The sequence below is a fragment of the Coniosporium apollinis genome, assembly GCF_000281105.1.
Source record: "Coniosporium apollinis CBS 100218 chromosome Unknown supercont1.15, whole genome shotgun sequence".
NCBI lineage: Eukaryota > Fungi > Ascomycota > Dothideomycetes > Coniosporium > Coniosporium apollinis.
In genome coordinates, this window is record NW_006913277.1 from 390,160 (window position 1) to 417,435 (window position 27,276).

Genomic DNA, 27,276 nt, shown 5'->3' on the forward strand with positions numbered 1-27,276 from the left:
GTCACCCGTGTGGGGAAGGTGCCCATGTACAACGAAGGCAGGATACCCAAAAATCACTGTCCAAAACAACAGCCGCCAAGCGACTGCCTATGCGATAGCAATGGCGTGCTTCGCGTCTGCTCCATCAAGCACTATCCTTTACTCTCCTCTATCCGTGCAATCATGAACAGCCTCTGTCCACCACTTTTCATCTCCCTTTCCTGATCTACCATCCGTGGTCACCGTCGCATCCTGGTTCTCTTTTGCACCTCCAGCAGCAGTCGCGTGCGTAATTGAGCCCATCATTGCTACTGGCGCGCGGTAAACTTGCGGCTGATGTGAAAGGGACGGGAATCTTGGGTTGCTCGAAAGTCCCGGGCCGTCTGACAGACCCAGCCGAACCGCACTGTCTAGCCACGCTTTGTGTGTTCCGCTCATTGCAGGCCTGTACGCTTCATCCACTTGCACGCGAGGCTTGCTAGTTGGGCTGCGAGATTCTTCAGACTGTGGGCGGAACCGAGGTGAGGATTCATCCTGGGGTTGAGTGTCGACTTGCCAGCCGCATTGGAAGATGGGTTCGTTGGTGTTCTCGGAATGTGTGCGAGATTGAGACAAGGACTCGGTCCAGGGGTGGGCGCGGAGGTGCCGGCCGTGTCGCCAGATGGATTGTTTGGGATCCCTATGAAGAGTCAGCGGCTGTCGCGGAAAATGTCGAATTGTACGCTATGGGACCAAGGGCCATCCGAAATAACCGTTGCCGCATCCTTGCTCTGACTTGTTCAACAGGATTCACGATCGAACTGGACTCATGGTCTTGTCAATAGTAGAGCAGCTAGACCAATCTCATGGGATAGAGAGTAAAAGCTGTCTATCAGTTTACATCTTTGATGCATTGATTATGCAATGTGATTTTGATCCATTGACTGTCCTTATGTCTGTTCACCTCGAGGGCTATGGAAAGCTTTCAACGCGGCAACGGGTATTTCGGATGGCCCTTGGACGGGAGACGGACGTACTGTTTGGGCGGAGGCGCACGCCAGAAGCCGTTCCAGACGTCTTCGCCCTTGTAGGGACGCTCATTGCGAAGTTGGCAATACGGCACTGCCGCATCCCAATCCAACTCATCGAGGAGTGTTTCTGTGGTCTTTCTATCTTTCGTCTCCTCGAAGTGTTGCCTAGCGTGCCAAATGCAGAGGCGCAAGCCTGGCTTGCCTAGAAAGTCACATTGCTCGCCTGTGATCAGACCATGTTCCCTAGCAAATCTCACAAGGTCCGGCCAGGGCAGCTTCATGAAATAGGTGAAGTACCAGCGCGTGTAGATGTACGCGTACGTCGCTGGCCGCTGTGGGTCCCGACAGTCGATTTTGAACGCCAGATTCGGATGGATGAAGAGCGTGCGCTGATCGCGTAGGAAGGTCTCAGACCGGTGCCAGAAGTGGTAGATGCAGCCGTGCCTGGTAAGAACAAAGTAGCCTGGATCGGCTATATATGCGGCTTCGACTAGGCGTTCGTGGACTTGCTCAAAAGGTTCATTTGTGACGGGATCTATGGCGTAAATTGCGGGCGTCACAGGCGCCTTCGGGATTCCAAGAGAAGCTATGGACGCGGCTGGAGTTCCGTGTGCAATGTTGAAGGCTCGCTGTTCACGGCGTCTACGAGTGGACTCTTGTTGCTGCTTCTGGAGGGCTGTTACAAAGACAGGAGATGCTGGTGGAATTGATGGCGCCATCGGGGATAAGGTATGCGGAATCGCAAGATGTTTTCGTGTGGATAGACCTGTGTGCGGTGGACTATGATGTTCGTGTTCAAAACTCAGAACTTCGAGGTAGGCAAGGATGAATACGATCTGTGAAAGTGAGTGAACGATAGGCAAAGCGAAAGATCAGACCCTGCTCCGGATGCCATGTTCGCAGCAAGGAGCCAATATGCCCTTCACGCGTCTCTTCACCTCAGAGATCTCTATGCGAGCCATCGATGTTCCCGGCAGAAAGGCGCTACGCTCCTAATCAGCCAAGATAGTGTCTCCTCGAGTACTGGGAGAGCGTCAATCGAAATGAGCACAGATACAACCCAATGTTGCGCAGAATTGTCCACAAATTTCACATGCTAACCAGAACCCGTCTTGATAATCTTACAATTCTGTCCTAATCTTCTCAGAGAGGAGTTCCCGCATCGACTCCATGCGATGCAACCAGTGAGTCTATGAACACAGAAGGCGGATGGAAACCAAAAATTACACAGCCTCAACCACCAGCACGCCGATGCCGAATTTTACACGCTAAGACCCAAAGCTGCAGTATGCCACGGGAAGGGAGGCCGTAAGCTGAAAGAACAATCGAAGTGCGAGGCGCGCTTCTATGAGAAGACCACCTTCCGGGTCACCTGTGGATTAGCAGAGTCAGCGAACAGCATTCTCATGTGCATTCAAAGTGTTGTGGAGACAAACCGCCCAAGCAGCCGCCACACTGGCCACGATCGATCCAGAAATCATCATTGGCTTGATCCCTCTAGTCGACTTAAATATAGCCCCGGATATAGCGCCTGCCACCACACTATTGGCGGCATCATGCTTCCCTCGGTAGTAGCCTATGGTGGAGTTTATGCCATTGTCTGTCCCGAAGTCAGCGGGGCCAAAGGCGTTTTGGTTCGGCCAACTACGTACAAACCAGAGCAATGACGCCCGCGCTGTTTCCAAGGAAGGGTCCCCGTCGTGTCACCGCGTTCAGCACCGCGTTCAGTCTTAATCGCGGAGATTGTGTAGCGGATGTCTTGTTGAGTCCTTCCGCCAGTCCCCATGCGCCTCCTAGCGTCAGCGCGCTCAGATATGACACTCCAGTCCCATAGCACAAATCGTCGGACCAGCCTCGCGATGGTAAAGCAGAGCGACTGCCGGGAAGGTCTGATAAGGTGGATTCTTCGAGGCTTAGGTAATCGAGGGTATCTTGGTTCAGGCCTGCGAGGGGATGTAGCGCCGATGGGTCGAAGGCCGCAGTGTCGTTGAGGAATGATGAGACATCCTGCGCCGTGGATGGGTCGAAAGGCGCGGGTTGGAAGGTGCCTGCTGTGTCCTGGAGGGTATGGGAGCTATCTGCGGAGGTCGACGTGGAGGAGGACGATTTCCGACCGGTCAGAGAGTCCCAGATAGTCATTTTCGTATAGGTTCGATGCTTCTGTCGACGAACAAATGAAAAGACGCCGGGGGGATGTGGTTTCCTTGGTCGCGCTCCTGTCCTGCACTCGAAGCGGGTGATGATGGCAAGGAGCAGCCTCTCGAAAAATGTGGCGGCTATTCCTCGGCACGGCGCCCGTGAAGTAATAGACCAAATAGCAGTTGCTTCACGCAAGGTCTTTATTCCCGGACGGCTCTGCACAAATTCTCGAACGCAGAAAGCACATTTCAAGCGCGTCTTGCGCGGGAACGGGAGGGAAACGCTCGGGTTGCCTCTACATGCCGCAATGGAAACCTTCATCTGGAAGTATGCCGCTCCGGTGCCTGAGGACGTGTTAAGAAGTACGAGTAGACAACTTGACTCTATCATTGCAGCGGATGGCACCCTTGCTACGGAGGAGATGAATGTAAAGTAAGACATATAGAGCCCCTAACAGATGGTCTGTGGACATCGATTGCCCGAGAGTGTAAGTCACGTGCTAAGTGCATTTGTATAGACATACCGAGGACGTACTAGAATTAGTGCTTCAAACCGCTGGTCTGGTAGATATATCCGATACGCACCGGGCTGCTGCGTGCAATCTGACTTGTGCTCTGTTGGAACGCTGCTCCATCTCCCCGCGGGAGGATGTCCGGGCAGTCGTCTGGCGAAATGGTGCCTGGATCAAGTTCTTCCGAGTCTTCCTTGAGCGATCTGATACCGCAAAGGGAAAATCGATGAGACAAGTGTTAGTCGTCCTAACAACGCTCTTGATACAAGCTGGAGACGACTCTGAGACCTCATCAATCAAGAATGGCATTCTTGATGACCTATTCGACATTCTCTTCGAGCAGAATAGCCAGAGTAAGGCCAAGCCGGCTCTGCAGGCATTGACTCATTTCCTTGTTTCGAAGTTGTTCACAATCCGCATATTGCTTGACGCGTTCCTGGATTGGAATCAGCGGCATGCTCTGAGCAAAGACCGGGTCCCCGAATCTTTAGATCATACTCAGCTGTTCTTGCGGAGGCTATTCAGCTGTGTTACTCGAAATGATCTGGCTCCTGCCGCCGGGCATTTTGTGGTCACTCTACTTGATAAAGGTCGCCAACAACAGGAAGAGTTTGCACGCCACAGGGAGCTGTATCCGGTCTGGGCCCAACCGTTGAGGAGCACCGTCGGAGAAGCGCCGGAGTCTGTACCAGACTTCAGGAACCACTTGTTTCCTGGCTTGTTCAAGCTGAATTTCGATGACTACTCTCAGTTTCTGAACCTTCTACATCTTGAGGATCATATCCGTCTTTGCAAATCTAACCGCACGCTTGCTTCAGAAGAGAACGGGTTCGAAAACGAAGATAGCGATGAAACCCTGCTTTTTGCGGCCTTACAGGCCGGTAAAGAGATCGGGCTGGTCCAAGAAGTTGGTAAGTCTGAGCACACGAACCAAACATGGCTGCAAATGAGACACTACTGACGTCTCAAGACTATCGAGCTTCCAGACGAATCGAATTCCGTAATGGAGTTGTCAGAATCCCCGATAGATCCGTCGGTCGCCTCCTAGCGCACTCTTCCTCTGGCGTAAGGCTAGCCGCACTGGCGCTACTTGTGACTTCAGTGGCAATTACTCGACCGTTCACGGTTGAAACGTTCCGATATCTCCAGACACACCTGCCTCATCTTCATGCCGAGTCGGATGCGAATTTCCGTAGCGAATTGTTTGGGCTTATTCAGAGATTCTTTGATCGCTTGAGGGCAGTTACTGCCGCTCTCGCGAAAGCTCTCGCGAAAGCTCTCGCTAAACAGCAAGCTATGTCGGATTCTGGTCGACCAGCAATGAGACAGGAGGAGCACCAATCCAATGTCCTGGATTCATTACCTCTGGTACGAGATTTGCATACTCACAAAGAATTTATACGTTGGTATGTACGTTTTCTCTCCACTGAACTGAGGCCTGGAGGCCCCTACCAACGGCACATATCGGCGTTGAGGTGCCTGACGACCGTAACGAGGTCGGGTCTTGACGGAAGTGTCCCGCAACAGCATCTTTCGAGACAAGCACGAGGAGGAACTCAGTGGCCATTTCATATCACCGTACTAACTCCCGGCGTTGTTCGTGCTCTGTTTGATCTCCTTCTCGATCCTTTCGATGATGTACGGCACTCAGCGTCTTTCACCCTCAAGATGATTGATTCGGGAGACCGAACAGCCCCCTTTTGTAATGCCGCTCCAGCTTTGTTCGATGCTATGAAGACTCAGGAACACAGATTCGCCGGGCAATCATTTGCCGCCAGCTTGCCGCCGTTTCTTGAGAAGGCCGAGCGCATGATGCAACTCAGTGGCCGTGCAGACCACGCAGATGGAGTAGCCCGTTCTTATGAGTTGCTGTATGAGCAATCCGCCAAGGAGGAAGACAGTGGACTGAAAGATGCGGTTCAATCCAAGGAGCATAATACACGGTACTCGATTGTGAGTCACCTCATTGAGGGCGTCGAGCAAGCGATTGGTGTCGTGAACCACGATCTCTCCAAAGCTGTCAATGAACATCCAGTCCATGGCATGCTTGCAAGTCTTAAGTAATGTTCTCACTCTGTTTTAACAAGCAAAGCTAACGGCATGGCTAGGTACATCCTCAACAGACCTGATTTTTACCGCTCGATCAAAACACCGTCTAAGAAGGCATCGGCCGACTGGCGTTTTTTGCATCAGAGGCTCTTTCGGTGTCTTCATGATATATGGGCCTCTGTGCGCGATATACTCTGCAACGACGCCCCCGAGGGCCATGTCCCGGAAGATGTTCAAGAAGACGTTGAAACTACCACGAAGGATGTTCTCAGCTACGCCTGGCGGGCATTGAAGGAAGCAAGGTGTGTCTACCGAACCCCCCTCGATACGTCATGCTAATGTTGGTAGCGCCTTAATGAGAGTCATCATAGCAAAAGCCACCTTCAGCAATGCCCGTGCGACAGCCATTCTCGGTGTTGAGGATATCAAGGACCTTGGCAAACTATGCTTTATCCAACTTGCAGAACTCCGTCATCGAGGTGCTTTCTCTACCGTGGCTCAGACCTTCGCCTCGTGCTGCTTACGCTGTAGTCAGATAGATGACCCAGTAGTGCAAAGACTGCCGAAAGCCTGGTATGAGGTGAGCTCCATCAATACCGCTGAGGCTAGAGCTCAGCTTACTTCTGGTAGGACGCTTTGCAATGCATACGTGACAAAGGCTCAACAATTACCCGGCGATCAGCTGGCATGCCAGCATTGATAACCGGTGTGCTGAGCGCAGACCCTGAGGGACCTTTGTTCAGGCAAGCGATGGTTGATCTCCGCGCGGAGGCCCAGCTTGAGGGACGTCGAACGAACATCCAAGAAACGCATTTACCTCAAGTACATGCAATGAACTGCCTGAAAGACATCTACACCGACACAAAACTCGGCCAAAGTTCCGAGCCTTACCTAGCGAGCGGACTGGATCTTGCAGCAAGTCGCTTGGAAAGTGATGTGTAACGATGACTACATCCTACTTGTTCAATGCGCTCTCACTGACCTTCTCGTAGATGGGCTATCAGAAACTGCGGACTGATGTTGTTTAGAGCGCTCATCGACCGACTGCTTGGCAGTGGGGATACTCAAAATTGGACAGAGCACGATTCCGTCAAGGCGTCATGTCTTTCCTACGAAAAGTACCCTAACCTACTTGAGATTATGACTCGACTGCTGCGACCCAGGCCAACCAAACAGGAGGACAAGGATGGAGAAGCTCGAAGCAACACCTCTCTCTCAGCTGTCGCCGAAGGGGTGTTTCCTGTCCTTCAAATCCTCCAACGCGCCCCGCCTCCTCCTGCCCAAGCTAGAACCATCCGCCAACTGGTGCTCGGATTGACAAGAAGTCCACACTGGCATGTTCGAGATATGGCCGCTCGCACTTATGCTGGTCTTGTTTCTCCAGCGGAGCATAGAGATATCGTACTCGCATTGCTCGTCAACAGCTCGTTAAGCTCGCAGAACTCGTTGCATGGTGATTTACTATGCGTAAGATATGTCGTGCATCGCGTCCTGCAAAAGGCCCCATTCAAGGACCAAGGTAAGCTCTTCGCAACCATGATAAACACTAGTCACAGTTGCGCATCTTTTGTTCTAGCAATAGTCTTATCGCCGCAGCCCTGACAGTTCCCCAGGTATTCTCCAGCACATCTTGTCAACGCTACGAGGCCGCTACGAGGATTTGTTTGAGCAAAATACCTGCCCTTTCACAGCCGCAGTTTTCCTGGAGGTTCTCAATGATATTGGCGAAGCTGTGTTGGTCGAATGCAGTCTCTCGTGTATGCCGCCTATGGACAAGGAGAACGATATCGGCGAATCTCACAATGCAATGTCGTTCGATGGGCCCACCGGGCAGCTTGCAGAAAGTTTCATGCACCAAGCATACAGGGCTCGGAGTGGAAAGCGTATCAAGAGCAACACCGGACCGGAATCGTCTCTATTTAGACAAGCCGCCGCCCGCAACCTTGCGTTATGTTTCATCATGGTCCTTTACCCTACGGCCTTGACGCAGCAGTCTGGCGCAGATTCCGCCGTCAAAGACTTAAGGAATCTCATGTCTGACTCCGCTGAAACTGACACAGATAGCTGCTGCGCTGTAGTAGAGCACCTCGGCAAGATCCTCGGTCGCGGAAGAGATGCAAGGCTTTTAGCTATAGCGCAGCATGTGGTGCCACTCTTTTTCAACGTCCTCGAGACAACCAGGAATGACGAAGTCAAGGCGGTCCTTCAGTCGGTTCTTGCTAATTTGATCAACTCTATTGGGGCACACCATCTGCCACTCACACCGGCGAAAGACTCAGGAAGAAACAGCAGTAGTGCAAATCGCGCTACTCATACAGAACCACCATCTCTATACGAGAATTCCCTTCGTCTCCAGGGACCCTTCCTGGACTCCAAGCTTCAGGGTCAGGCTCAGTGGACCACAGAGCTTGCCGACGAAACACAGCGCCTCGTGCGGCAGATTCGTTGTGCACTCGAAGAGTCCAATGTATGTACTGCCGCATACACCGCGGTGCTTTGACTGATCCAGCACCAGGCCTTTCCCATCCGTTACGCGGCAGTCTCCTCCCTCAACTCCATGCGACGCGTCTGGAGAACGCCAGACCCCTCCAACCACGCCGCCTCCGCCCTGCTCAATCTCATGCTAGTCACCTACGACGCGCTCAACGACGACGACAACGAGATCAGAGACAGTGCCACCAAAGTCGTCACCCGGATCATCGCCGGCCCTCGCTACCGCGACGGCATGAAAGACGTTGTCCCGCTTGTCGCGAGCCAGCGCCTCTCGGAATACCTCGTAAAGACGTACCCCGATTCTCGCCATCTGTGCGAAGAAGCGATTCACCGGGTCATGGGCAGCGATGGCTCAGTCTCGCCCCTCGACGTCCTGGAGCAAGCAGAGCGAGACTCAACTACCCTCTTCGTGCAAGAGAAGCAAAACCTATTCGTCGATGACGTCAGGGAGGTTGTCATCTGGTCGCGCGTCCTTAAAAACCTCTCGGATGAGGCTGTCACTCGCAGTCGCGCTGCGTACTTCAGCAAGTGGATCTGGTCGGGCTTGAGCGTTTTCATGGACGCCGCAAAGGCGCAGGGGGACGGTCCGCTGGGGTGGACATCGAAGCCAGAGGTCTTTGTGATGGGGATGCGGCTTACCTACGGTGCGGAGGTCCTGCTGCACTGGAGGGGGAGGAAGTCGAGGAAGGGCTCTTTTGAGGGGTCGAAGGTGAGGAGGCTGCTGAGAGAGTTCGCGGATGTTGGGGAGGCGAATGAAGTGCATCAGCTGTGGTTGCAGAAGATTGAGACGGTTTTGTCGGATTCGGTGGTGGAGAGGTTGGGCGTGATGAAGACAAAGCTGTGCGAGGTGGCTGGGAATGTTTGCTAAGGGGATGGTGGTAGATATTTGAGGTACTGCATTGGTCAGTCGATATAATACATGATCAGCTCAACATCTGCTTAGCGGTCTACGATGGGTGAATTCACGCTTGCCATGGCAACCAGATCTGCTTCACAAGATCTGATATCTTCATCATATTCACATTTACCGCCCTCGTTTCTGGAGAACTGCACCCTTCGACGAACAAAAGTCTATTCTTGCCTCGCTGTCCTGTACTAGCATCAATCCCGATATCATTGCTGCCTCTAGTTTCCCTCGAGCTTTTACCGGTACATCGTTCTCCAACCGCTCAACCATGCAATCAGCATGACTGACAACACTCTCTCAAGCAGACGCAACACCACCGAAGCAGAGGCACTCACTCTCAGAACCACTTGTCGTTCTCACTTGTTCCTTTCAACAGCCCACCGGCCTTCATCTGACCCTCCACCCGTCCAACGAGACGTCCATCAAAAACAACCCAAACCGCCGCGTCAAGCACGCAACGAAAGGCTCCCAGCAACGAGAAAATGAAGCGCACGCACGTGATCGTCCTGATCCTCATGCTAATCCTCTTCTTCGCCTTCGCCTTGCTCTACTTGTACAAAACCTGCGTCACGAAAGAAGTGCGGGAAATCATCGCGAGTAAGGAGGAGAGGGAAGCTGCTGAGGCGGCGAAGGCGGCGGGGGCGGCGGTGTGAGCGGGTTTTGAGTTGAGGACTGGTGAACGGTATGTTGAGGTTACTTTGGTAAGGTGAGGGGTGGAAAGCTGATCCATTGCTGTAGAGAAGCATTGACGAAGATGGTGGAAGCGGATAATGAGCGGAGGATGGATACTCAAGTCTGCGATAGGGAAATCGGGGTGGGCGATTTGCAGTTGAGCATAGTGTGTTTGGTGCGCTATGAAAGTCGCAAAGAAAGAAGTTGTGGTGCACTTGATATTTAGTTCAGGGAGTGCTGAGGAGATGCGACTGATGTCTGGTACGAAAAGAAGCAGGATTTCGGGCGTTGCTTGTAGCTTTGCAATTTGTCTGCTGTGCTACTGCGCTTCTGTTACAGTTGGTAGATAGACGGAAGCTAATGCCAAATGAAGCTGTGGAAAACGTGCTGCATGTAGTTGCTACCTTGAGGGAGACACGATGCTGTGGACTGAAATCAAAACGCGTGCAGAATCCCTCGAAATACACGGAGCGACCAAGCCCCTTCTGCAGCATTGCGATAAAAAGCTCGCTAGAGACTGCAATTGTGCTTGTCCAGCCCCTACGAATTGAATCCTACTACATAAGCTGCGAAACTGAACTTCGCTTTCACCTGCGCCCAACTAGACCAGTGGTCTAGTTGAGCGCAATAATCTCCGGCCTACGGGTCAAAAAAATGGACTTGGAGGGTGCCGGGTTCGATACCCAGCCCTCCTCGCTTCCAGGAGGTGCGAAGGAAAACGCAAGAACCTTATCGATCCCACCAAAAACCCCCGATCCTCCCGACCCGGTCGAGGATATGACGGTGTTTCTCAGGGACAAGCCTCTTCGGAGGCTTGGAGTTTTGCTCCTGCTGTGGGTTTTCATTGTTGTTCCCTTTTGCTTCCTGCGGTGGTGGCGGGATAAACTGGGGGTAGGTTCTGCCGCTCCTTCCTTGTTGCTCCAAGTCACCGCGCACTTGGTACCTGCTACTACCAGTCATAGTAAGAATGCAATCAATCCACCACCCTCGGCTGGTGCTTGTTTATGTGATCTCTTTTGTACAACCGTACGCGCTCTTTCGGACTAGCGATAGCAGATGTAGATAGAAGAATGACATTAAGACACGGACCTAGAAGTCCAGAATGAATGTCCATCCATCTATTCCGGCGGGCTTTGAATACGGTGGTAGGCGTTCTTGGATTTGTGGCGGAGCCTTTACCAGTACTGCTGACATACACTTGACGAGTACGTCGGATCGGCCAGTCACAAAGAGTCCAGATTGGAACGAGTGGTATCCAGAGCTCCAGTGGTCAATGGCGGTAAGGCAGAATATTACATCACCTGAGTCTCTCAAATCTCGCCTCCTCTGCCATCCTCTCCTCCACCAGCCTGATCACCTCTTCATCGTACAGGTCCTCCGGCGTCTTGTCACCCTTCAGTACCTCCTTCTCGTGCTTCGCAGCTTCCTCTTTAGTCATGCATACAAGGTCTCTCAGCTGTAACAGCGTGCTCTTCTGGCCGGGCAGGTACCTCTTATCAACGAAACCTGCCTTCGGCTTCCTCCATCGAGTGAGAGCGAGTCTTGTGCTCAAGCCGGTTAGAACGCTCCGTCCTCTGTACACTTCTTCGATTAGGTACCCCACATCGTCCTGCGTGATCGGAATCTTCAGCCCGACAGCTTCTTCGCCTGTCGCCCGCGTGAGCCTCTCCTCGAGACCCTGCAAGTTTCCCAGGATGCCATCGTACATTTTATCTCGCGCCTTCGACGGCAAGTACTCGTGCGGATACCCCGTGATCTCCAGAATGACATGGTTAGCAACACACAGCCCAAAGATCGCCGGCATTGTCCCCAGCACCGGTAAGATCCTAACTCTGAAGTCCGGTAGCACGCCCAAGTCTCCGACGCTGCCCTTCACATACTCATCTTCCGGTAACGGCAGCAACTGAGCCTTTCCCGGCGCTGTCTTCTCCGTTGAGAACACCACCGGAATGCCGTCCTTTACACCGAGCGCCCTTAGTCGCCTTCGTGTCGATCTCGACAGCGGATCTTCCGTGCTAGCAGAGATATCGCCCACAAACACCCTCGTGGGATCGGACTTGCATCCTGCGCCCATGGAGCTAACAACAGGGATCCCGTTCGTCTTACAGTAATGCAGCAGCGCAACTTTGCTATCAATATTGTCAATAGCATCGACGACGTAGTCTGGCTTCTTCCCGTCCAGCCCCTGCAACAACCGCTCCGCCGCCGCTTCGGAGAACAGCTCGTTCCTGCAGTCGAATTGCACCCACGGCACAATCTGCTCGAGCCGCTTCTTCATCGCAAACACCTTCGGCGTGCCCACATCGGCGAGCGTGGCTACAGCATGCCTGTTGAGGCTGCTTAGACTGACCTGGTCGAAGTCCACGAGCCGGATGTGGCTGACGCCGCTACGCGCAAGGGCGGCGACACAATGGCTGCCCACACCGCCGAGGCCGACAACGATGATGAAAGCGGAGCGAAGTTGGGCGAGGCCAGCGTCAGTGAGAAAGACGCGGTTTCGGGCGAGCTGCTCGAGGATTAATTCGTCATCGTAATCGCCGGAGCGGGCGCGGTGGGCGAGCGCTGCGGAGCGTTCATCTTCTTTGGAGGGGGCGAAGATGTCATTCGCGGCGCCATATTCGTTTATCTTCGCTTAAGGGTCAGCTGCATGTTCAATGTATCAAGAGCGGGGGAGTAAGCGGGCGAGAAATCTACCCGTGTGGCTTCGTGTTCCTGGTTTATGTCTGGTATCGACGACTTGACGCTCTCAACCTTGTATATGCGCTTGGCTTGTTGGAAGCCGATTACTGCGCCGGCGACTATGACGCCAGACACAATGGCTGTGGTGACTAGCTGGGCCTTGTGCGATGCTGTCGCTCGTGATATCCACGATGACATGGCGACGCTTGCCTCCGTACCCCAGCGAATGGTTTATTAATTATTACAAATAGCTATCGGCATCCCGATGACGGTCTTCTACAAAGATTCAAGCGAGTTACAGCAACTTGTTGCGAAAACTGCAGGGGCTCCTTTCCATTGAAGAAAAGGGACGTTGAGCCTCATCGGCGTGCCGGAAGAACCGTCTCCGCAGCCTTGAGCATCACGACTTCAACCTCGGGAGTACAAAAACTTATCTCACCCCTAACAAGGCGGATGACAAAACTGCTTGAGCATGCTCCGAGCTCACCGTGGATCGCATAAGTACAGTCCACTTGTTACTGTAGCGCCATAAATGGTGCCGCTGCAGTATACTGCTTTTTCTTCGAGTAGGTCGAATCCGGCCTTGAGTCGACCACGCCAAGATCAATCAAAATGGCTGCAATTGCATACAATTCGTCTAAGGACTAGCTGCAAGTGCGCCGCCGCCAAGGTCAACATACAAAAATCCCTCCCTGTTATGGAGAATTTGTATGGAGACTCTAATCATAGGTAACTCTGCGTTTCGGCCGTAAGGGGTTCCCAAGTAGCTGGGGGACCTTATCTAGTCTCATAGCCTTTCTTATTACGGCCTTGCTCTCCGTCATACTGGACTCTTTGCTTCGTTCGAGTAATCTCATGTTGTACTCCTAGCAGCGCTAAGCGAGTAGGTAAAATACGAAAGATCTGGATATGGAGCATACTAGCTGGGATCTGTATCGCGATCGCTTTGGGTGTTGGGCTAGGAGTTGGACTGACAAGGAATAACGAGTAAGGGTAGACAGTTTCGCAGCATGTTTATCAGCGCTTGCTGAAAACTTTCAGAAACTCAGCCGAATCAGAATCGAGTCCGTCCTCGCAGTCCGCTTCGCAGTTTCTTAAGATGATTGAATCCATGCGAGCCCAGTACAATTTGCCTGGATACGCAGTTGGGCAAAGCAAGAATGGAACATTCCTGAGTCTCGCTACAGGGGTTCGCAAAGAGGGGGCAGCTCCGCTCATCACGCCAAATCACACCTTTCACATCGGGTCTCTGACCAAAGCCATGACGGCCACTCTGCTAGCTTCTTTCATTCGAGGAGGACTTCTTTCCTGGGATACCACGATCGCTGATGCCTTGCCAGAACTATCCTCGGTTGTGGATCCGGGACATCGAGACACGACGCTAGCCATGCTGACGTCTCAATTCTCTGGTATTAATGACACCTGGAGTTTCAACTTGACCTTTCTCGAGGAGATGTACAACCCCGCCCTGGCACCGTCTGACGGCCGACTCGAAGTCGCTCGCCGGGTTCTCTCGTAGCCCCCAGCCAGCACCCCTAACACAACCTGGACATACGCCAACTCAAACTACATACTCGTTGGGCTCATTCTCGAGCTCCGCACTAACGCTACGTGGGAAGAACAGATGCAGTCCCGCCTCTTCACCCCTCTCAATATGACAGGCTGCGGCTTCGGCCCAAACCCAGAAGCGTCGAACACATCGATCGACAACCCGAGGCCGCACATCCCTGACCCCAACACTGGGCGTCCTGTCTCATTCGAAGGCGTGGAGTTCCGTTACCGTGACAATTCTCCAACGATCGGCCCAGCCGGCACAGTGCACTGTCCCATGCAATCGTATGCCAAGTTTCTCCGCCTACATATCGACGGCATCCACCAAAACACATCCGGCGCCTCCTTGCCATGGTACAATCTTACCACTTCCGACTTCCAGTTCCCCCATACACGGTGGAATTCCGCCGCGGACTCCGAGATCGGATCCAGATACACGCCTGGCGGCTTCTGGACACGGGGTACGATGATACTGGAACACAATGGGTCGAACAGCCTGACCGCTGGCCATGTGTACATCCTCATTGGGGATTCGGCTGAGTACTCGACTTTCGGCTTCACACTCACCAATGTGGGAGGGGACAGGTCCTTGCTGGCGGTGCAGGATGGGGTCAATCGGATGCTGAGGGGGAACTCAGATTTGTTCAAACAGTGATCACAATGGTGCGAACAGCTGCGGGAGTGTGCAGTTATATTACTGTGTGCTTCTCAGCGACGAGCCATCGCATTATTGAGAGTATCTACTGGCTCTCAGGCGGGCCTTGGGTGTTTGTAGTATATATCAAGAGCAGTTGACAAACCTGTAACAGTGAGCCGTAGCTACTAAGAACTGATTATGGGATGGACTCGAGGGCAATTACGGGTCTAAACTTTGCACGACGGAACAGGCCTCGTTTACAAACGCTGGACTAGGATTCGCGGAAAGCAACACAACTGTGAGCTCGAAAAGAAACCGGAAGGAAGCTTACTCGTATTTGTCTGTCAGCAAGCACATCGGCTGAAATCTCACCTTGCCGTGAGATCTCATGTGATGCTTTCGACTCATCGAAGCAGCCAAGTGCCAAGCCCAGTCAGATTAAGAACTCCGCATACTCTCACATCTGCTGTGGAGATCACATCACCCGAGCATTTCATAAGAGACTTGATTGAAAATTTACCTCCAATCTAATCAATGGCAACAGAGCCTGTCAGTTTAAGCTGCCGTACTAATGGAGCCATGAAGATCGCGGTGTTTAGCGCACAGCCCTACGACCGGCAGTTCCTTGACGAAGCTAACGAACAGCTCTTCTCGTCGAATGCCTCGAACGAAGTGAGTGGTGTAGAGTTCCTTTTGATCTTGCGGCTCCAGAACTTGTCAAGAGTGTCTTTTCTCTCGTCCGGTGTCCTATATATCTACTCGTAGACTAATTTGTTCCTAATGATGCCGTGCGGCTTCCCTTATGCCCTTCTGTCACAGAGACAGCTTACGGATGAAGAGTGTTTAACCCTCAGTCGATCCAAAGCTCTCTATTGTATCATCTACCTGCCCTCATTTTCTTTCCTTCAGCTAGTGAAAGGGACCGAAAATCTATCACAACGTCTCAGTCCTGCATGTGGTAAAAGCTGCATGAGCAGCACTTTGTCAGACCCAGGGAGTTTCACACGTCCATCCATCACCCGCCCAGAAGATGAACGACGGAAATGAAGAAACCAAGCAACGGTCTTCTAACATCACCCTCAGACCTCATTCGAGCTCATCTACCACAACACGGCCCTATCCCTCGAGACCGCGCCCCTAGCCGGCGGCTCCCCCGCCGTCTGCGCTTTCGTCAACGACCAACTCGACGCCGCGACCCTCTCATCCCTCCACGCCAACGGCACGCGCGCGATCCTCCTCCGCTGCGCCGGCTTCAACAACGTCGACCTCGCCGCCGCAAAGCAGCTCAACCTCTTCGTCGCCAACGTGCCGGCCTACTCCCCCGAAGCGGTGGCCGAGTACGCCGTCGCGCTGCTGCTGACGCTGAACCGGCGCACGCACCGCGCCTTCAACCGCGTGCGCGAGGGCAACTTCAACCTCAATGGCCTCATGGGTTTCACCGTGTACGGCAAGACTGTCGGCATTGTCGGCACGGGCAAGATCGGGCTGGCGACTGCGAGGATCCTGAAGGGGTTTGGATGCCGCTTGTTGGCGTATGATCCGTTTACCGTGCCTGCGTTCCAGGAACTAGGCGAGTACGTCGACCTCGACACTCTGCTGAGCGAGTCGGATGTCGTGTCGCTGCACTGTCCGTTGATGGAGTCGACGCGGAACCTGATCAATAGCGCGACGCTGGCGAAGATCAAACCGGGGGCTATTCTTGTCAACACTTCGCGAGGCGGGCTGATCGACACGCCGGCGGTTATCACGGCGCTGAAGGAGAGGAGGCTGGGTGGGCTGGCGTTGGATGTGTATGATCAGGAGAGCTCACTATTCTATCTTGATAGGTCTTCGGTAAGTCTTCTCGTTTCTGCTCTCTGTAAAGGCCTTTGATTGACGCGACGCCTCGCCCCGCAGGAAATCATCCACGACGACTACTTCTCGCGCCTGATGACCTTCCCAAACGTCATCATGACGGGCCACCAGGGCTTCTTTACCCGCGAGGCCTTGCGCGAGATCTCAGAGGTCACGCTCAGGAATATGGAGGCCTTTGCCAAGGGGTCGCCATGCAAAAACGATCTGGTAGGTGGAAGGGGAGTTCTGTCGCCGAGGCCGTGAGGGTCCGTGGAATGGGAAGGTGGTGGGCGGAGATTGGAGTCGGACGGGCGTTGGGGCACTACTCTGCTCAATCTGGGCGGAAAGGCGGGCTTTTGTGCCTGTTTAGCCTTGCTTCTGGGAGTTCTGGTACTCGGTATATCAAATTGATCTTGACTCTCAATGCTATGAGGAAGCAATTGATGAAGGGGTTGATGGACTGCTTGTGTTTCCGAGAGCGTAGGGTTGGGCTCTGAATCGGGCCCAATTGCTTCTCTGATAATGCTGTGCCCTTGCAGACATGCGCGAGTCTTCTAGAAAGACTGCTCGATGAGCCACTAGACAAGGGATATGCCATGTGGACCCTATCATTTGCGTAGCGACCCAGCGAGAGTCTCAAACACATGCACACGGCTCGAAGTTCTAGTGCTGATGAAAGCTATGAGGCCTAGGTTCAGACAACGAGGACCGATGATCAGCCTAGATGACCAGAGAGATCGAGATTTGAGAACGTCCGAATCGAGATGCATGTCCTGCGCCTAGCGATGCCTTTCCGAAACTGCACGAGTACCTCTCCGCGCTTTTGTCTTTCCGTGTACTCCATGAACACCACGCAAACCATATCACTCATAACGCGTCTTCGAACTCGTCTTCGTCGGACTCCTCCGCAGTCGGTGTTGGAGCAGGCGCTGGTGCGGATAGCCCAGGGACAGACGCCGCAGCTTCGCGATCAGCCAGCACAGCGGGCTTCTCAATCTCGACCTTGGCCTTCTTCGCGTCCGGCTCATCTGCTGCGGGAAGTCCAGCAGGAGAACCGTTGGTAACACCGTTCAGCCCACCGGGTATAACATCCTCGAACTCGTCCTCGTCCTCCTCATCCTCCTCTTCCGCCTCTTCCTCGGCCGCCTTTATCGCCTGCTCCTCCTCCCTCATCTGCCGGTAATAATCCTCTAGGTAGGCATCTCCCTCACCGCCCTTCTTATCCTCATCGTCCGCGTCCTCGCCCCTCAGCGGCGTCGCCCCGTCCTCATCGACCTTGACCGCCCCGACCACCGCCTCGCCCGTAATCGTGCTGTTCGTATGCCAGCTCGGCAGCAAATTCTGCGTCGCAATCCTCGCCTTCTTCTCCGCCTTCGCCGCAAGCTCCTGCGCCGTAATCTCCGCGTCCGTCGTGATGGCCAGATCGAACTTCTCCGGCCCCGTCGCCATGCCCTTGACCGCCGTCGGCCTGACCGCGCGCGCGGGGTCAAACACCTCCATCTGGACCGTCGGGTTGAGGCTCTCATCGCGGGGCAGGGGTACCATATTCGCGACGGCCATCTCCCCGGTCACGACAGGCACGACGCTCTCGTCCACGCGCTGCAGGATCTTGAGCAGGCCCGCAACCTGCTTGTTGAACGCCGCCACCGCGTCGTCTTCACCCCCTTTAACCCCGCCATCCTCCTCCCGCTCGTCAAGCTCAAACTGGCATCTCGCGCAGCGAAACGATCCCGTCTCAAAATCAATCAGATCATGCGCCTCCAGCGCGGAATACTCGGCCCCGCACCGCCGGCACCAGAACTCCTTCTTCTCGGCGCCACCGGGCTTCGCGAGCGCTTTGATCGCGAGGTCGAGCTGGTACAGCCGGAACTTAACGCTGTCGACGGCGCGCCGGTAGTCGATGTAAAAGTATTCGCGGGTGGTGGGTTTGAGGGCGTTGGGGCGGGTCTCGGAGCGTGCGTAGACGGATATGAGGCCGGCGGTGCGGAGGAGACCGAGAGTGCGGCCGAGAGGTTTGGTGTTTTTGGTGTTGTCGACTATGAGGGCGAGGTCGGAGAGGGTGAGGCTGTGGGGTGTTAGCTGTGGGGGTGTCTTTGGGGGAAAGGGTTGCGGAGGTGGGGGGAAACGGACGCTTTATGGATGTCGAGCGCGTCGATGACGACGACGTGCTCGGTCTGGTAGAAGGCGCGGACGATGGTGCGGATGAGGAGGCGGGCGTGCTCCATGACTGTAGCTGCGTTGGAGGAAGTGATGGAATGCGCGAAGGTATGAGCGGCGGTCTAAGCTGATATCTCGAAACAGTACCAGCTGTTCCAACGAGAGACTGGGGTGAGGACTGCGAGAATAATTATCGAAGTTCTAAACTAAAGTACAGTCAGGCCTTTTGGAAGTGAGGGACGCGCGAGGAAGGAGAACCCGCAGAAACAGTAGGACAGTGGGACAATAGGACAATGGAGAGCTTCGGCGGATGACGAAGGCCGCCGGCAGCTCTTCGGCACAAAGGTGAGAAACTCAACACCACGAAGCTCCCTATCACCAGCTCGACATACCACCAGATGCTCGCTCGACCTGCCCAATGGATCAGGTCAGCGAACGCGCATCCTCCGTCGCCCAGGCGTCTGCGTCCGCGTCCGACAAGCCAATGGCACTTTCCACTACCACCAGTTCCCTATCGCAACTCCATTCATCTCCTCCACCAACAAGTCGAAAGCGCAACGACAGCGACCACGACGACGTCAACGACTCCCCCGACCGCCCCAACAAGCGCAAACGCGGCAGCCAGAAGCGAGCCTGGGAACGAACAAAGTTCCAGCACGGCAGCCGAAATAAGAAGAAGGATCTGGGCCGTGGAGAATACTTGTAGCTTCCCCGGCCGCCCCCCCAGAATCGCTGAACGCACTCTGCCTCGCGCGCGCACTGACTCTGGCAGTGCGCAACAGCTAGATCGACGGGGCCGCAATGAGGCCGAGCAGAACAAGCGGCGGAAGACTGAGGGAGAGGGCGAGGGCGAGGATGGAGCGGCAGGGGAAGGCAAAGCGTCAGTCTTGCCAGCGGCTTTCTCCAAGGAGGAGATTGCCGCAGAGGATCGGAGGCCGAAGAGGAAGGTTGCGGTCATGATTGGGTATTCCGGGAGCGGGTATAAGGGGATGCAGATGTGACTCAGCTCTCTTCACATCCAGGCCAGATCGCACAGCTGACAGCCCCCAGCAACACGACCGAAAAGACCATCGAAGGCGACCTCTTCACCGCCTTCGTCGCCGCAGGCGCCATCTCCAAAGCCAACGCCGACGACCCCAAGAAGAGCGCCCTCGTCCGCTGCGCCCGCACCGACAAAGGCGTCCACGCCGCCGGCAACGTCATCTCGCTCAAGCTGATTGTCGAGGACGAGGACGTCGTCCAGAAGATCAACAGCCACCTGTCGCCGCAGATCAGGGTCTGGGGCATCGAGCGGACGATTGGGAGCTTCAGCTGCTACCAGGCGTGCGATAGCAGGTGGTACGAGTATCTGATTCCGACGCACTGCTTCTTGCCGCCGCATCCAAGCAGCTTTCTCGGGAAGAAGCTGGTGCAGGTTGCCGAGGAGTGCGGGGATTTGGAGGGGTATCAGGCACGGCAGGAGGAGGTCAAGGACTTTTGGGCGGAGACGGAGGAGAGGTATATCGCGCCGATTCTGGAAGAGCTGGATGCGGAGATCAAGGAACTGGTTCTGAAGGCCTTATACGATAGTGACGCGGATCCTGAGGGCTTCGAGGACGGCGGGACAGGGGCGGTTGCTGAGGCAGCTGCGGACATCGGGCAGCCAGTCAAGGTGGTCGACCCGGACAACATGGAAAGCAAAGAGAGTGCAGACCCAGAGAAGACCGAAGAAGCCGCCATCATCATCCAAGCACCCTCTCAGCCGGCCAAACCCCGCTTCGAAGACGAGATCCAACCTGCAGACGACTCCGTCCCATCCCTCTCCTCATCAGTAGCGACCCTATCCTCAACAACAACCACCACCGCCGACGCGCCCACCACCACTGGCTCCGGCACAGCCCCCTCCCCCTCCCAGAGAAAGGCCCTCGATGCCGCAGTCAAGCGCCTCAAAACCGCCTACCTCGCCGCGAAACGCTCGTACCGCATTCCCGCGGCTCGGCTCGACCGCATCAGGGCAGCCCTCAAGGCGTACGAAGGAACCCACTCCTACCACAACTACACGATCCAAAAGTCCTTTCGCGACCCTTCCGCCAAACGGCTCATCAAATCCTTCCGTGTGTCTGACACCCCCATCATTATCGGCGACACCGAGTGGCTGTCCCTCAAGGTGCACGGCCAGAGCTTCATGATGCACCAGATTCGGAAGATGGTCGGGATGGCGGCGCTGGTGGTGCGGTGCGGGACGGCGATCGAGCGGATTGGGGAGACGTTTGGAAGCGAGACGGTGAGTGTGCCGAAAGTGCCCGGGTTGGGCTTGTTGCTGGAACGGCCGGTGTTTGAGAGCTACAACGCGCGGGCGGCGGAGAAGTTTGGGAAAGCCAAGATCACTTTTGAACCCTATGAGAAGGAGATGGAGGAGTTTAAGCAGCGGGAGATTTATGAGAGGATTTTTGGCGAGGAGGAGAGGGATAACACGTAAGTCCTCCTTTCTTGCTCGGAGAGGGGTGAGGCGGCCGCACGGTAGAGTTTTGGCTGACTAAGACACGCGTGTGATAGCTTCCACGCCTTCTTCGCACACATCGACAGCTATAGGGAGCCCTACTTCCTGTGGGTCACCTCGGGCGGCATCCCGGAGGCCAGGAAACCGCTCTCGAACGCGAAAAAGGGGAGGGATGCTGCCAAGCATCCCGACAATTTTGAGGCGGACTCGGAGGACGAGGCTGACAGGGCTGCTGCCGGCGAGGGAGAGGGCTGAGCTGATTATCGCCTAGGCCGAGTCGCCTGTTTGGCCAGGATCGATCTTTGTCTAGGGTCAGCGGCTCGGAATGTCTGTGTGGTTCGGTCCGCAGAAACCACCTCGAACCAGAGGACTAGACTCGCTGGAGAGAGGGGATGCGAGTAACGCGGATGTGGCGATTACGTGAACTGAGGGTATAGAAGCCGAGAAAGTACAGAACAGACATTCCGTATAGTTATGCAGATGTTTTAAAGGCGCGACAGCTACAAAGCTCTTACTCTCCTCAAACAACTCCTCTAGAACCTGTCCCGCCTCCTGTTCGTCCTGTACATCGTAAACCCCGCATACGCCCCCGCAACCACGACCCCAAAAAGTATAAACTTGAGGAAAAACCACCCCCACCCGCCGCCACCACTCCTGCCCTTCATGCCCGTGCCCGCAGTCGGGAACTTGGCCGTCCCCGCGCCCCCGCTCCCGCTCAGCGGCTTGCTCTTCTCCGCCGTCCCGCCGGCCGAGTACAGGTTTTTCGTCTGCACGGAAACGATGTCGTGGTTGTCGCTCAGCTCGCCCGTCTCGGCGGAAAAGCCGAGGTAGGCGACTGAGGGGATCTTGACGGAGGGGATGTCAAAGCACGGCGTCCAGGTCGACTCGGACTTGTATTGCAGTTCGAGGGAGAGGGACTTTTCGGCGAAGTAGGTTAGACGGGCTTTTGTGGGGTGGGTGTGCTGGTTGCGGATGCCGCGGGCCTGGTGGGGGTGTCAATCTTGAGTATTCTTCACAGTGGGTTTGTTCGTGGTCAGGTTAGGAGATAGCGGTCGAGGGAGGGAAAGGGGGGAAAGGGTAGAGAAGGGCACAACAAGGGACGATAGCGAACATACCGAACATCCAGCCAACTCATTCGCCTTCCCATCGTTCGCCTTGTCGTACGGCGTCTTCCCGTCCCCCAACATAGCCATGACGTATGGAAACACAACCCCCGGCCGATTATTCTTATACGTGTCGAAAAAAATCCCCAAGCCCTCAAACATGTCCGTGCTCCCAAACACCTGCCCGCCCTGCCCGCGCTGCTTCGTCAGCCACATCGCCATCCCGTCCCCGTACAGGTTCCCCTGCCCGTGGATCTTGAACTCGACTTCGATCTGGAAGTGTGGTGAGCGGTCTACCCCGTGGATTATACGGTGCAGTTTTTGGGCGTGGGTATATACCTCCCAGTTTGTGGCTGTTAGGGGCACGCGTGAGAAGAGCCATCCAGCGCGTGAGGCCCGGTCGGCGGTCAGCCGGATGTACTTGTCGGTGCGGACGATGGTGTCGCCGCCGAAGTCGAACCAGCGGGATTGCATGTCCGAGTCGAGGTAGGGCTGTCTCACGCCGACGGTCAGGACAAGTATTCGGGAGACCGGTACTGGTCACTATGGGGGTGGATGTAGGCGCATCGGGGCTTAGGGGCTGAGGCGGGAACTGACCGGTTGTAGACTGTGTGTGCGTAGCTGGGGACATGTTAGCCGCTATACTGTGATATGGGATGAGGAGAGTGTACCGGTATACTCTTGATCTCACCATCGTCTTGCGCCGAGGCTGTATTCACCCATCCTAGGGCAGCTGTCGCCAGCAGCGAGACGGCTGCCCATGGCCGCGCGAGCAGCATGGCTGTCGAAAGGTAGGTTGCCTGGCAGAACGGCCCAGGCTGATAGGATAATTGAAAAAACCAATTGAGCGGCTAAAAGGAAAAAGTTGCTCCTCAGACGCTCAGAAGACAGTGGTCGTGTGCCCTGTATCAGTGATGTTTGAAATTGGGAGTGAAGCTGTCAACTTCGGCTCGGCGGTCCTTCCAAACCTCAGGCTGCAGGGATCCCGGATCGTCGACCGCATCGCGAACTTTTTGGCCGCAAGCTCCAAACATCACCATCATTGACATTGCCAGCTTCCATTACACCTCCCTCCAACAAGAATCCTCTCCCACCAACAAACCCCGAACAACACGAGACCTTCCCCGCCAAAACCTTGCGCAGCCATGGATTCCCTAAGCACGTCCAACCTCTCCGCCTACGCCTCCTCCGACCCCAAGACCGCCGTGATGCAGCAGATCCGGCAAGAAGCCGCCGTGCAGAACGCGCGGCAGCTCGTCGAGGTGCCGTCACTCCCCCATCCCCCCAACCTCATTCTCATCCCAAGATCTCGCCCCCAAAGGCTTCCCTTGACTAACGTCTGATATGGCAGAAACTTAACGAGCACTGCTTCACAGCCTGCATCCCGAAACCGGGCTCCTCGCTCTCGCGCGCCGAGGAGACGTGCTTCTCGGCGTGTATGGAGAAGTACATGGCCGCGTGGAATACCGTTAGTCGGCAGTATGTTGCGCGCATACAGCGGGAGGCGGGGCAAGGGGGGTTGGGTGGGAATTTCTAGACTTTTGGAATATGACTAGGGAAGGAGGGGCGATTGGGAATACGGAAGGGGGTTGCAGATAGTGGGGAGAGAAGACTCGGGCGGCTGAGGTGGATTGTATTGCATGGGAACTGTACGGCACTTGGGACGGCAGGCTAGAATCGCGCATGGAATAGAGGGCGGAAATCTGTGTATTATAGGCGGCCAACCTAACGGGGTGGGACCGTTGCAGTCTTAAGTCTCAGCTCCGACGGAATTGAAAGACTGTTCTATAAGAATCAATCTAATACTACACATACTGAGCAGATCAGACGCTGAACTACAAAGGTGAAAACATCCGAAGCGCCGGAAAAGACTCCACGCTATGTTATGACCCGCCGCTACACTATGCGCCCCACGAATGAGGTACCATAAATCACGCTCTACACTGCAACCTCAAGTTCCCGCTGATCAATCCCTACTACGGCGACGGCAGCCCCCTTCCACCCTGTCCACCCTGCCCCCTGCCAAAGCTCTTCTGCCGATCCCCATACTCCTTCACCAAAATCGAGCAATCCACTTCCCTACACAATCTCTTCCTCCGCTGCGCAGGCAACAGCTTCGCAAACTCGAGCCCACTCGCCCTCTCGACCGCCTCAACCGGGACCTCAAACTCGGCCAGCGGCTTCGAGTTGTCAATATGCGCGTTCGGCAGCACGAACGCCCCAACCGCCACCTCCCCACCCGTCCGCCCATCCTCCCCAAACACGACCTTGTAGAAATGCGTCGGCACGCTGACGTTTGGCGGGGAGCCCACCACCTCGTATGACACCCTCCATTTTCCGTCAGCGTCGCGCTTGGGGAGGTAGAGCGGGCCTGTCACGATGCGCACGCTCGGGTACCGATGCGTCAAGCGACGGCAGAAATCCTCCAGATGCGCCCAGTAGTCTCGATTAAACCCCTCGCCGACCTGCGGACACATGTTGCTGAGCACAAACGTGCTGTCCATGGCCTCCTGGCTCCATTTTGCGTCCGCGGCGGGCACTTGGTGGCCCCTGTCGTAGCCCGACCGGAAATAGTCTTTTAGCTTCGCCCGGAAGGGCTCGGGGATGCTGGTGTCTTCGACGAAGACGCTGTGCTTCCTGTCCGCGTTGGAGGCGGCGAGGGACGCAGGAGTGATGTGCTCGGCGACCCAGTGCGGGTTCCGGGTTCGGCGGTCGTAGGAGAGGGTTAGGGAAGGGTGGGTGCGGAGGTCGGCGGTTGGGCCGGGGAAGCCGTATTGGAAGAGGCCGGAGGGGTCGACGGGGTGAGTGAGGGGGGTTCGAGTAGGCGTGGATGGAAGAGGTGCGGATGGTATTATTGGGCTTGGGCTTGGGGTGCGCGGAGCGGTTGGGGTGGTCGAGGTAGGGGATGCTGAGGGTGTTGGCGTGGTTTCTTTGCGCGAGGAGTAGAGTGCTGCCGTCGCTGCGGCTCCCGTAGCGGCGCTGACGGCGGCGATTATGGCGAGGGTGGCTTTGGACATGTTGGGGGATGTCTGCTGTGAAAGATATGGTCGAGCTGTGGATAGCTCAAGCTTCAGTATACTGGAGCTTGGAGTTCGCGGCCAGTACGTCCCTTAGACAGGAGGAGTACGAAGCAGGGGTAGAGCGACGCGTCCGAAAGTCGTTTTACGCGTATTGATAATTTAGTCATTCAGCTGCGCGAATGTCTTAATGTCTCGGGCATGCCTCGAAGTCTGAGACCAAACTGACGGCTTAGTCAGCAAAAGCCGTTCGGGCCTCACTCAACTCCCAAACTTTCCCTTGAATTCGCCCCATGATTAGGCTGAAGAGTAACCAAACTAAGTTTGTTTAATGGCGGGAAGTATTGTAATGTCATTCAGCGCCAACCTGGTGCAGAAGGAAGTGAAAGATTTCGTGGATTCTGAGCAGAATAAGATGTCCAGCATCAGCCATTGCGAAGAACCCAAGAAAGAAACCCCGTCTACGGGCTCTTAGCAGCTACACGCACACTCCGCGATTCGCCAAACGCCGTAAGGTAACCGATCCCTATCGCTCAACCGCAGCGAATTCCGAAGAACAAGCGAACCTAAAGATCCTCACTCTCCTTCCGCTTCCTCCTGCCGCTGCCGCGTTTCTTCTTCCCCTCCGCCGGATCGTCTGGATCACTCTTCTCATTCACAGCCGGCGCATCAGCGACCTTGCTGACAGTATCGAGCAGGAAATCGTACTGCTGTTCCTTCACGACCGTCTGCTTAAGGTGCGGCAGCGTGATGCGCTTCGAGCCGCGCGACTTCGCCTCGCCCGCGGCCCTGGAGACCATGGCGATCATGAAAAGCTCTAGTGCTTTTGCTGCACAGAGAATCGTCAGCTAGTGTTCTGCTCCAAGCCCAGCGGTACGGTTACCAATCACTAGGGATCAGGAAAGAGTGGACTTACAAACAACATGCGGCGTCACCTGCGCAACCTTCCCAACCTCCTCGTCCGCCTGCATGATGCGCTTTATGCGCGCGACCGGGAACTTGGTCTTGATCTCGATCTCGATCTCGGCAGCGGCCGCCGGCGGCGCCTTATCAGGTAGCTCCGGACTAGCCTCGATCTTGGCCTTCTTAGTTGCGCGTGGTTTCGCCGCCCTCACTGGCACAGCCGCTTTCTCTGGCGTCCAGTCGGCGTCCTCCTCTTCCATGGTCGACTCCTTGCGGGTGACTGTCTTGCCGTTCGACCGCGGCGCGAAGTAGGCGTTCTTGGGAGGTGTGTAGGCGTCGGTGGGCGTGTAGGGTATTGTGTGCGATATGGAGCCGCGGTAGGTCTGGTGCTGTGCCGGTAAGGCTGGCAAGGGGTCGGAGTCTTGGAAGTGGTAGCCCGAGAGGTCTGGAGACTGCGGCGCCCACGACGGGCCGGGCGATTCCATGGTACGGGCCCAAGTATGACGTATAAGGTGTGGAGCTAGTTGAAGCGGGCTGTCTGATGGGAGGCCGAAGCCCGCAGCCAGCAACGCAAGGGCGCGTGGAAATTCGAGTGGAAACAAATAAAGCTGGGAAAAGTGAATAGCTTTATCGATAGCTCTCTGACGTGGGTGCTTGGCGTGTTTTGAGGCGCTTGGCGGTGTCGAGTGGGTCTGGGAGCTGGCCGTGCGGGGCTTTTGTTCTCGGGGGAGCTGCATTTTTATGCTCCTCGCTGCGCCTGCACGCCCCCCTGCCTAGCCCGCAAATAGTCACAACATCAGCCGCCTTTCAAAAAAGCAGCTTGTGTGAAAGCTTAATCGCACGGCCATCCACCACTCCTTCAGAAGACCATGACCATCTTCGCCTTCACGTTTCCTTTGGAATGCTCTTTCGTGTTGCCACTGTTCGGCGCAAGTCGCTTTAATGGCCACGTCATCTGCCTGGCAACTCCCGGTGCTTCCCTCTGCCATGCCTGAGGCGCGTCGCGCACAGGCGACGTTTCCTTCCCGTGCCGTCTCCTTTCCATCTCAGCTTCCCTTTCCGTGCGTTCTTCACATAATTAGCCTCAAATCAGGCTACCTTCCTCAAACCCCCATTTCCATTACCTCCCTCATCATCAAGGAACAGAGCCAGATGAT

At 55.3% G+C, this 27,276-nt stretch overlaps 13 protein-coding genes across 13 annotated transcripts; 6 read left to right on the forward strand and 7 right to left on the reverse strand.

The window, feature by feature from the left end:
* Nucleotides 1–943: 943 nt before the first annotated feature.
* W97_03707 (uncharacterized protein) lies at nt 944–1,708 on the reverse strand (the record flags this gene model as incomplete). The annotated part of the gene is made up of 1 exon (XM_007781602.1): nt 944–1,708. One exon carries the CDS (start codon nt 1,706–1,708, stop codon nt 944–946), a length of 765 nt encoding a protein of 254 aa, XP_007779792.1.
* A 626-nt stretch (nt 1,709–2,334) lies between these two features.
* On the reverse strand, nt 2,335–3,128 carry W97_03708 (uncharacterized protein; the record flags this gene model as incomplete). The annotated part of the gene is made up of 3 exons (XM_007781603.1): nt 2,335–2,361; nt 2,426–2,589; nt 2,642–3,128. The coding sequence occupies 3 exons, from the start codon at nt 3,126–3,128 to the stop codon at nt 2,335–2,337; spliced, it is 678 nt and encodes a 225-aa protein (XP_007779793.1).
* A 307-nt stretch (nt 3,129–3,435) lies between these two features.
* Nucleotides 3,436–9,049, forward strand: W97_03709 (uncharacterized protein; the record flags this gene model as incomplete). The annotated part of the gene is made up of 9 exons (XM_007781604.1): nt 3,436–3,560; nt 3,646–4,550; nt 4,610–5,699; nt 5,748–5,990; nt 6,037–6,268; nt 6,319–6,626; nt 6,681–7,207; nt 7,302–8,155; nt 8,204–9,049. 9 exons carry the CDS (start codon nt 3,436–3,438, stop codon nt 9,047–9,049), a joined length of 5,130 nt encoding a protein of 1,709 aa, XP_007779794.1.
* A 521-nt stretch (nt 9,050–9,570) lies between these two features.
* W97_03710 (uncharacterized protein) lies at nt 9,571–9,741 on the forward strand (the record flags this gene model as incomplete). Its single annotated transcript, XM_007781605.1, has 1 exon — nt 9,571–9,741. The coding sequence occupies one exon, from the start codon at nt 9,571–9,573 to the stop codon at nt 9,739–9,741; it is 171 nt and encodes a 56-aa protein (XP_007779795.1).
* Nucleotides 9,742–11,057: 1,316 nt separating this feature from the next.
* On the reverse strand, nt 11,058–12,637 carry W97_03711 (uncharacterized protein; the record flags this gene model as incomplete). The annotated part of the gene is made up of 2 exons (XM_007781606.1): nt 11,058–12,386; nt 12,455–12,637. 2 exons carry the CDS (start codon nt 12,635–12,637, stop codon nt 11,058–11,060), a joined length of 1,512 nt encoding a protein of 503 aa, XP_007779796.1.
* A 1,456-nt stretch (nt 12,638–14,093) lies between these two features.
* W97_03712 (uncharacterized protein) lies at nt 14,094–14,645 on the forward strand (the record flags this gene model as incomplete). Its single annotated transcript, XM_007781607.1, has 1 exon — nt 14,094–14,645. The coding sequence occupies one exon, from the start codon at nt 14,094–14,096 to the stop codon at nt 14,643–14,645; it is 552 nt and encodes a 183-aa protein (XP_007779797.1).
* Nucleotides 14,646–15,206: 561 nt separating this feature from the next.
* W97_03713 (D-lactate dehydrogenase) lies at nt 15,207–16,724 on the forward strand (the record flags this gene model as incomplete). Its single annotated transcript, XM_007781608.1, has 3 exons — nt 15,207–15,299; nt 15,711–16,460; nt 16,524–16,724. The coding sequence occupies 3 exons, from the start codon at nt 15,207–15,209 to the stop codon at nt 16,722–16,724; spliced, it is 1,044 nt and encodes a 347-aa protein (XP_007779798.1).
* A 603-nt stretch (nt 16,725–17,327) lies between these two features.
* W97_03714 (uncharacterized protein) lies at nt 17,328–18,685 on the reverse strand (the record flags this gene model as incomplete). The annotated part of the gene is made up of 2 exons (XM_007781609.1): nt 17,328–18,525; nt 18,591–18,685. The coding sequence occupies 2 exons, from the start codon at nt 18,683–18,685 to the stop codon at nt 17,328–17,330; spliced, it is 1,293 nt and encodes a 430-aa protein (XP_007779799.1).
* A 350-nt stretch (nt 18,686–19,035) lies between these two features.
* Nucleotides 19,036–21,351, forward strand: W97_03715 (uncharacterized protein; the record flags this gene model as incomplete). The annotated part of the gene is made up of 4 exons (XM_007781610.1): nt 19,036–19,319; nt 19,390–19,614; nt 19,668–21,071; nt 21,153–21,351. The coding sequence occupies 4 exons, from the start codon at nt 19,036–19,038 to the stop codon at nt 21,349–21,351; spliced, it is 2,112 nt and encodes a 703-aa protein (XP_007779800.1).
* Nucleotides 21,352–21,629: 278 nt separating this feature from the next.
* Nucleotides 21,630–22,978, reverse strand: W97_03716 (uncharacterized protein; the record flags this gene model as incomplete). The annotated part of the gene is made up of 5 exons (XM_007781611.1): nt 21,630–22,079; nt 22,212–22,472; nt 22,539–22,691; nt 22,744–22,820; nt 22,879–22,978. The coding sequence occupies 5 exons, from the start codon at nt 22,976–22,978 to the stop codon at nt 21,630–21,632; spliced, it is 1,041 nt and encodes a 346-aa protein (XP_007779801.1).
* Nucleotides 22,979–23,344: 366 nt separating this feature from the next.
* On the forward strand, nt 23,345–23,736 carry W97_03717 (uncharacterized protein; the record flags this gene model as incomplete). The annotated part of the gene is made up of 2 exons (XM_007781612.1): nt 23,345–23,461; nt 23,551–23,736. 2 exons carry the CDS (start codon nt 23,345–23,347, stop codon nt 23,734–23,736), a joined length of 303 nt encoding a protein of 100 aa, XP_007779802.1.
* Nucleotides 23,737–24,175: 439 nt separating this feature from the next.
* Nucleotides 24,176–25,216, reverse strand: W97_03718 (uncharacterized protein; the record flags this gene model as incomplete). The annotated part of the gene is made up of 1 exon (XM_007781613.1): nt 24,176–25,216. One exon carries the CDS (start codon nt 25,214–25,216, stop codon nt 24,176–24,178), a length of 1,041 nt encoding a protein of 346 aa, XP_007779803.1.
* A 566-nt stretch (nt 25,217–25,782) lies between these two features.
* Nucleotides 25,783–26,604, reverse strand: W97_03719 (uncharacterized protein; the record flags this gene model as incomplete). The annotated part of the gene is made up of 2 exons (XM_007781614.1): nt 25,783–26,045; nt 26,133–26,604. 2 exons carry the CDS (start codon nt 26,602–26,604, stop codon nt 25,783–25,785), a joined length of 735 nt encoding a protein of 244 aa, XP_007779804.1.
* Between the last annotated feature and the right edge of the window lie 672 nt (nt 26,605–27,276).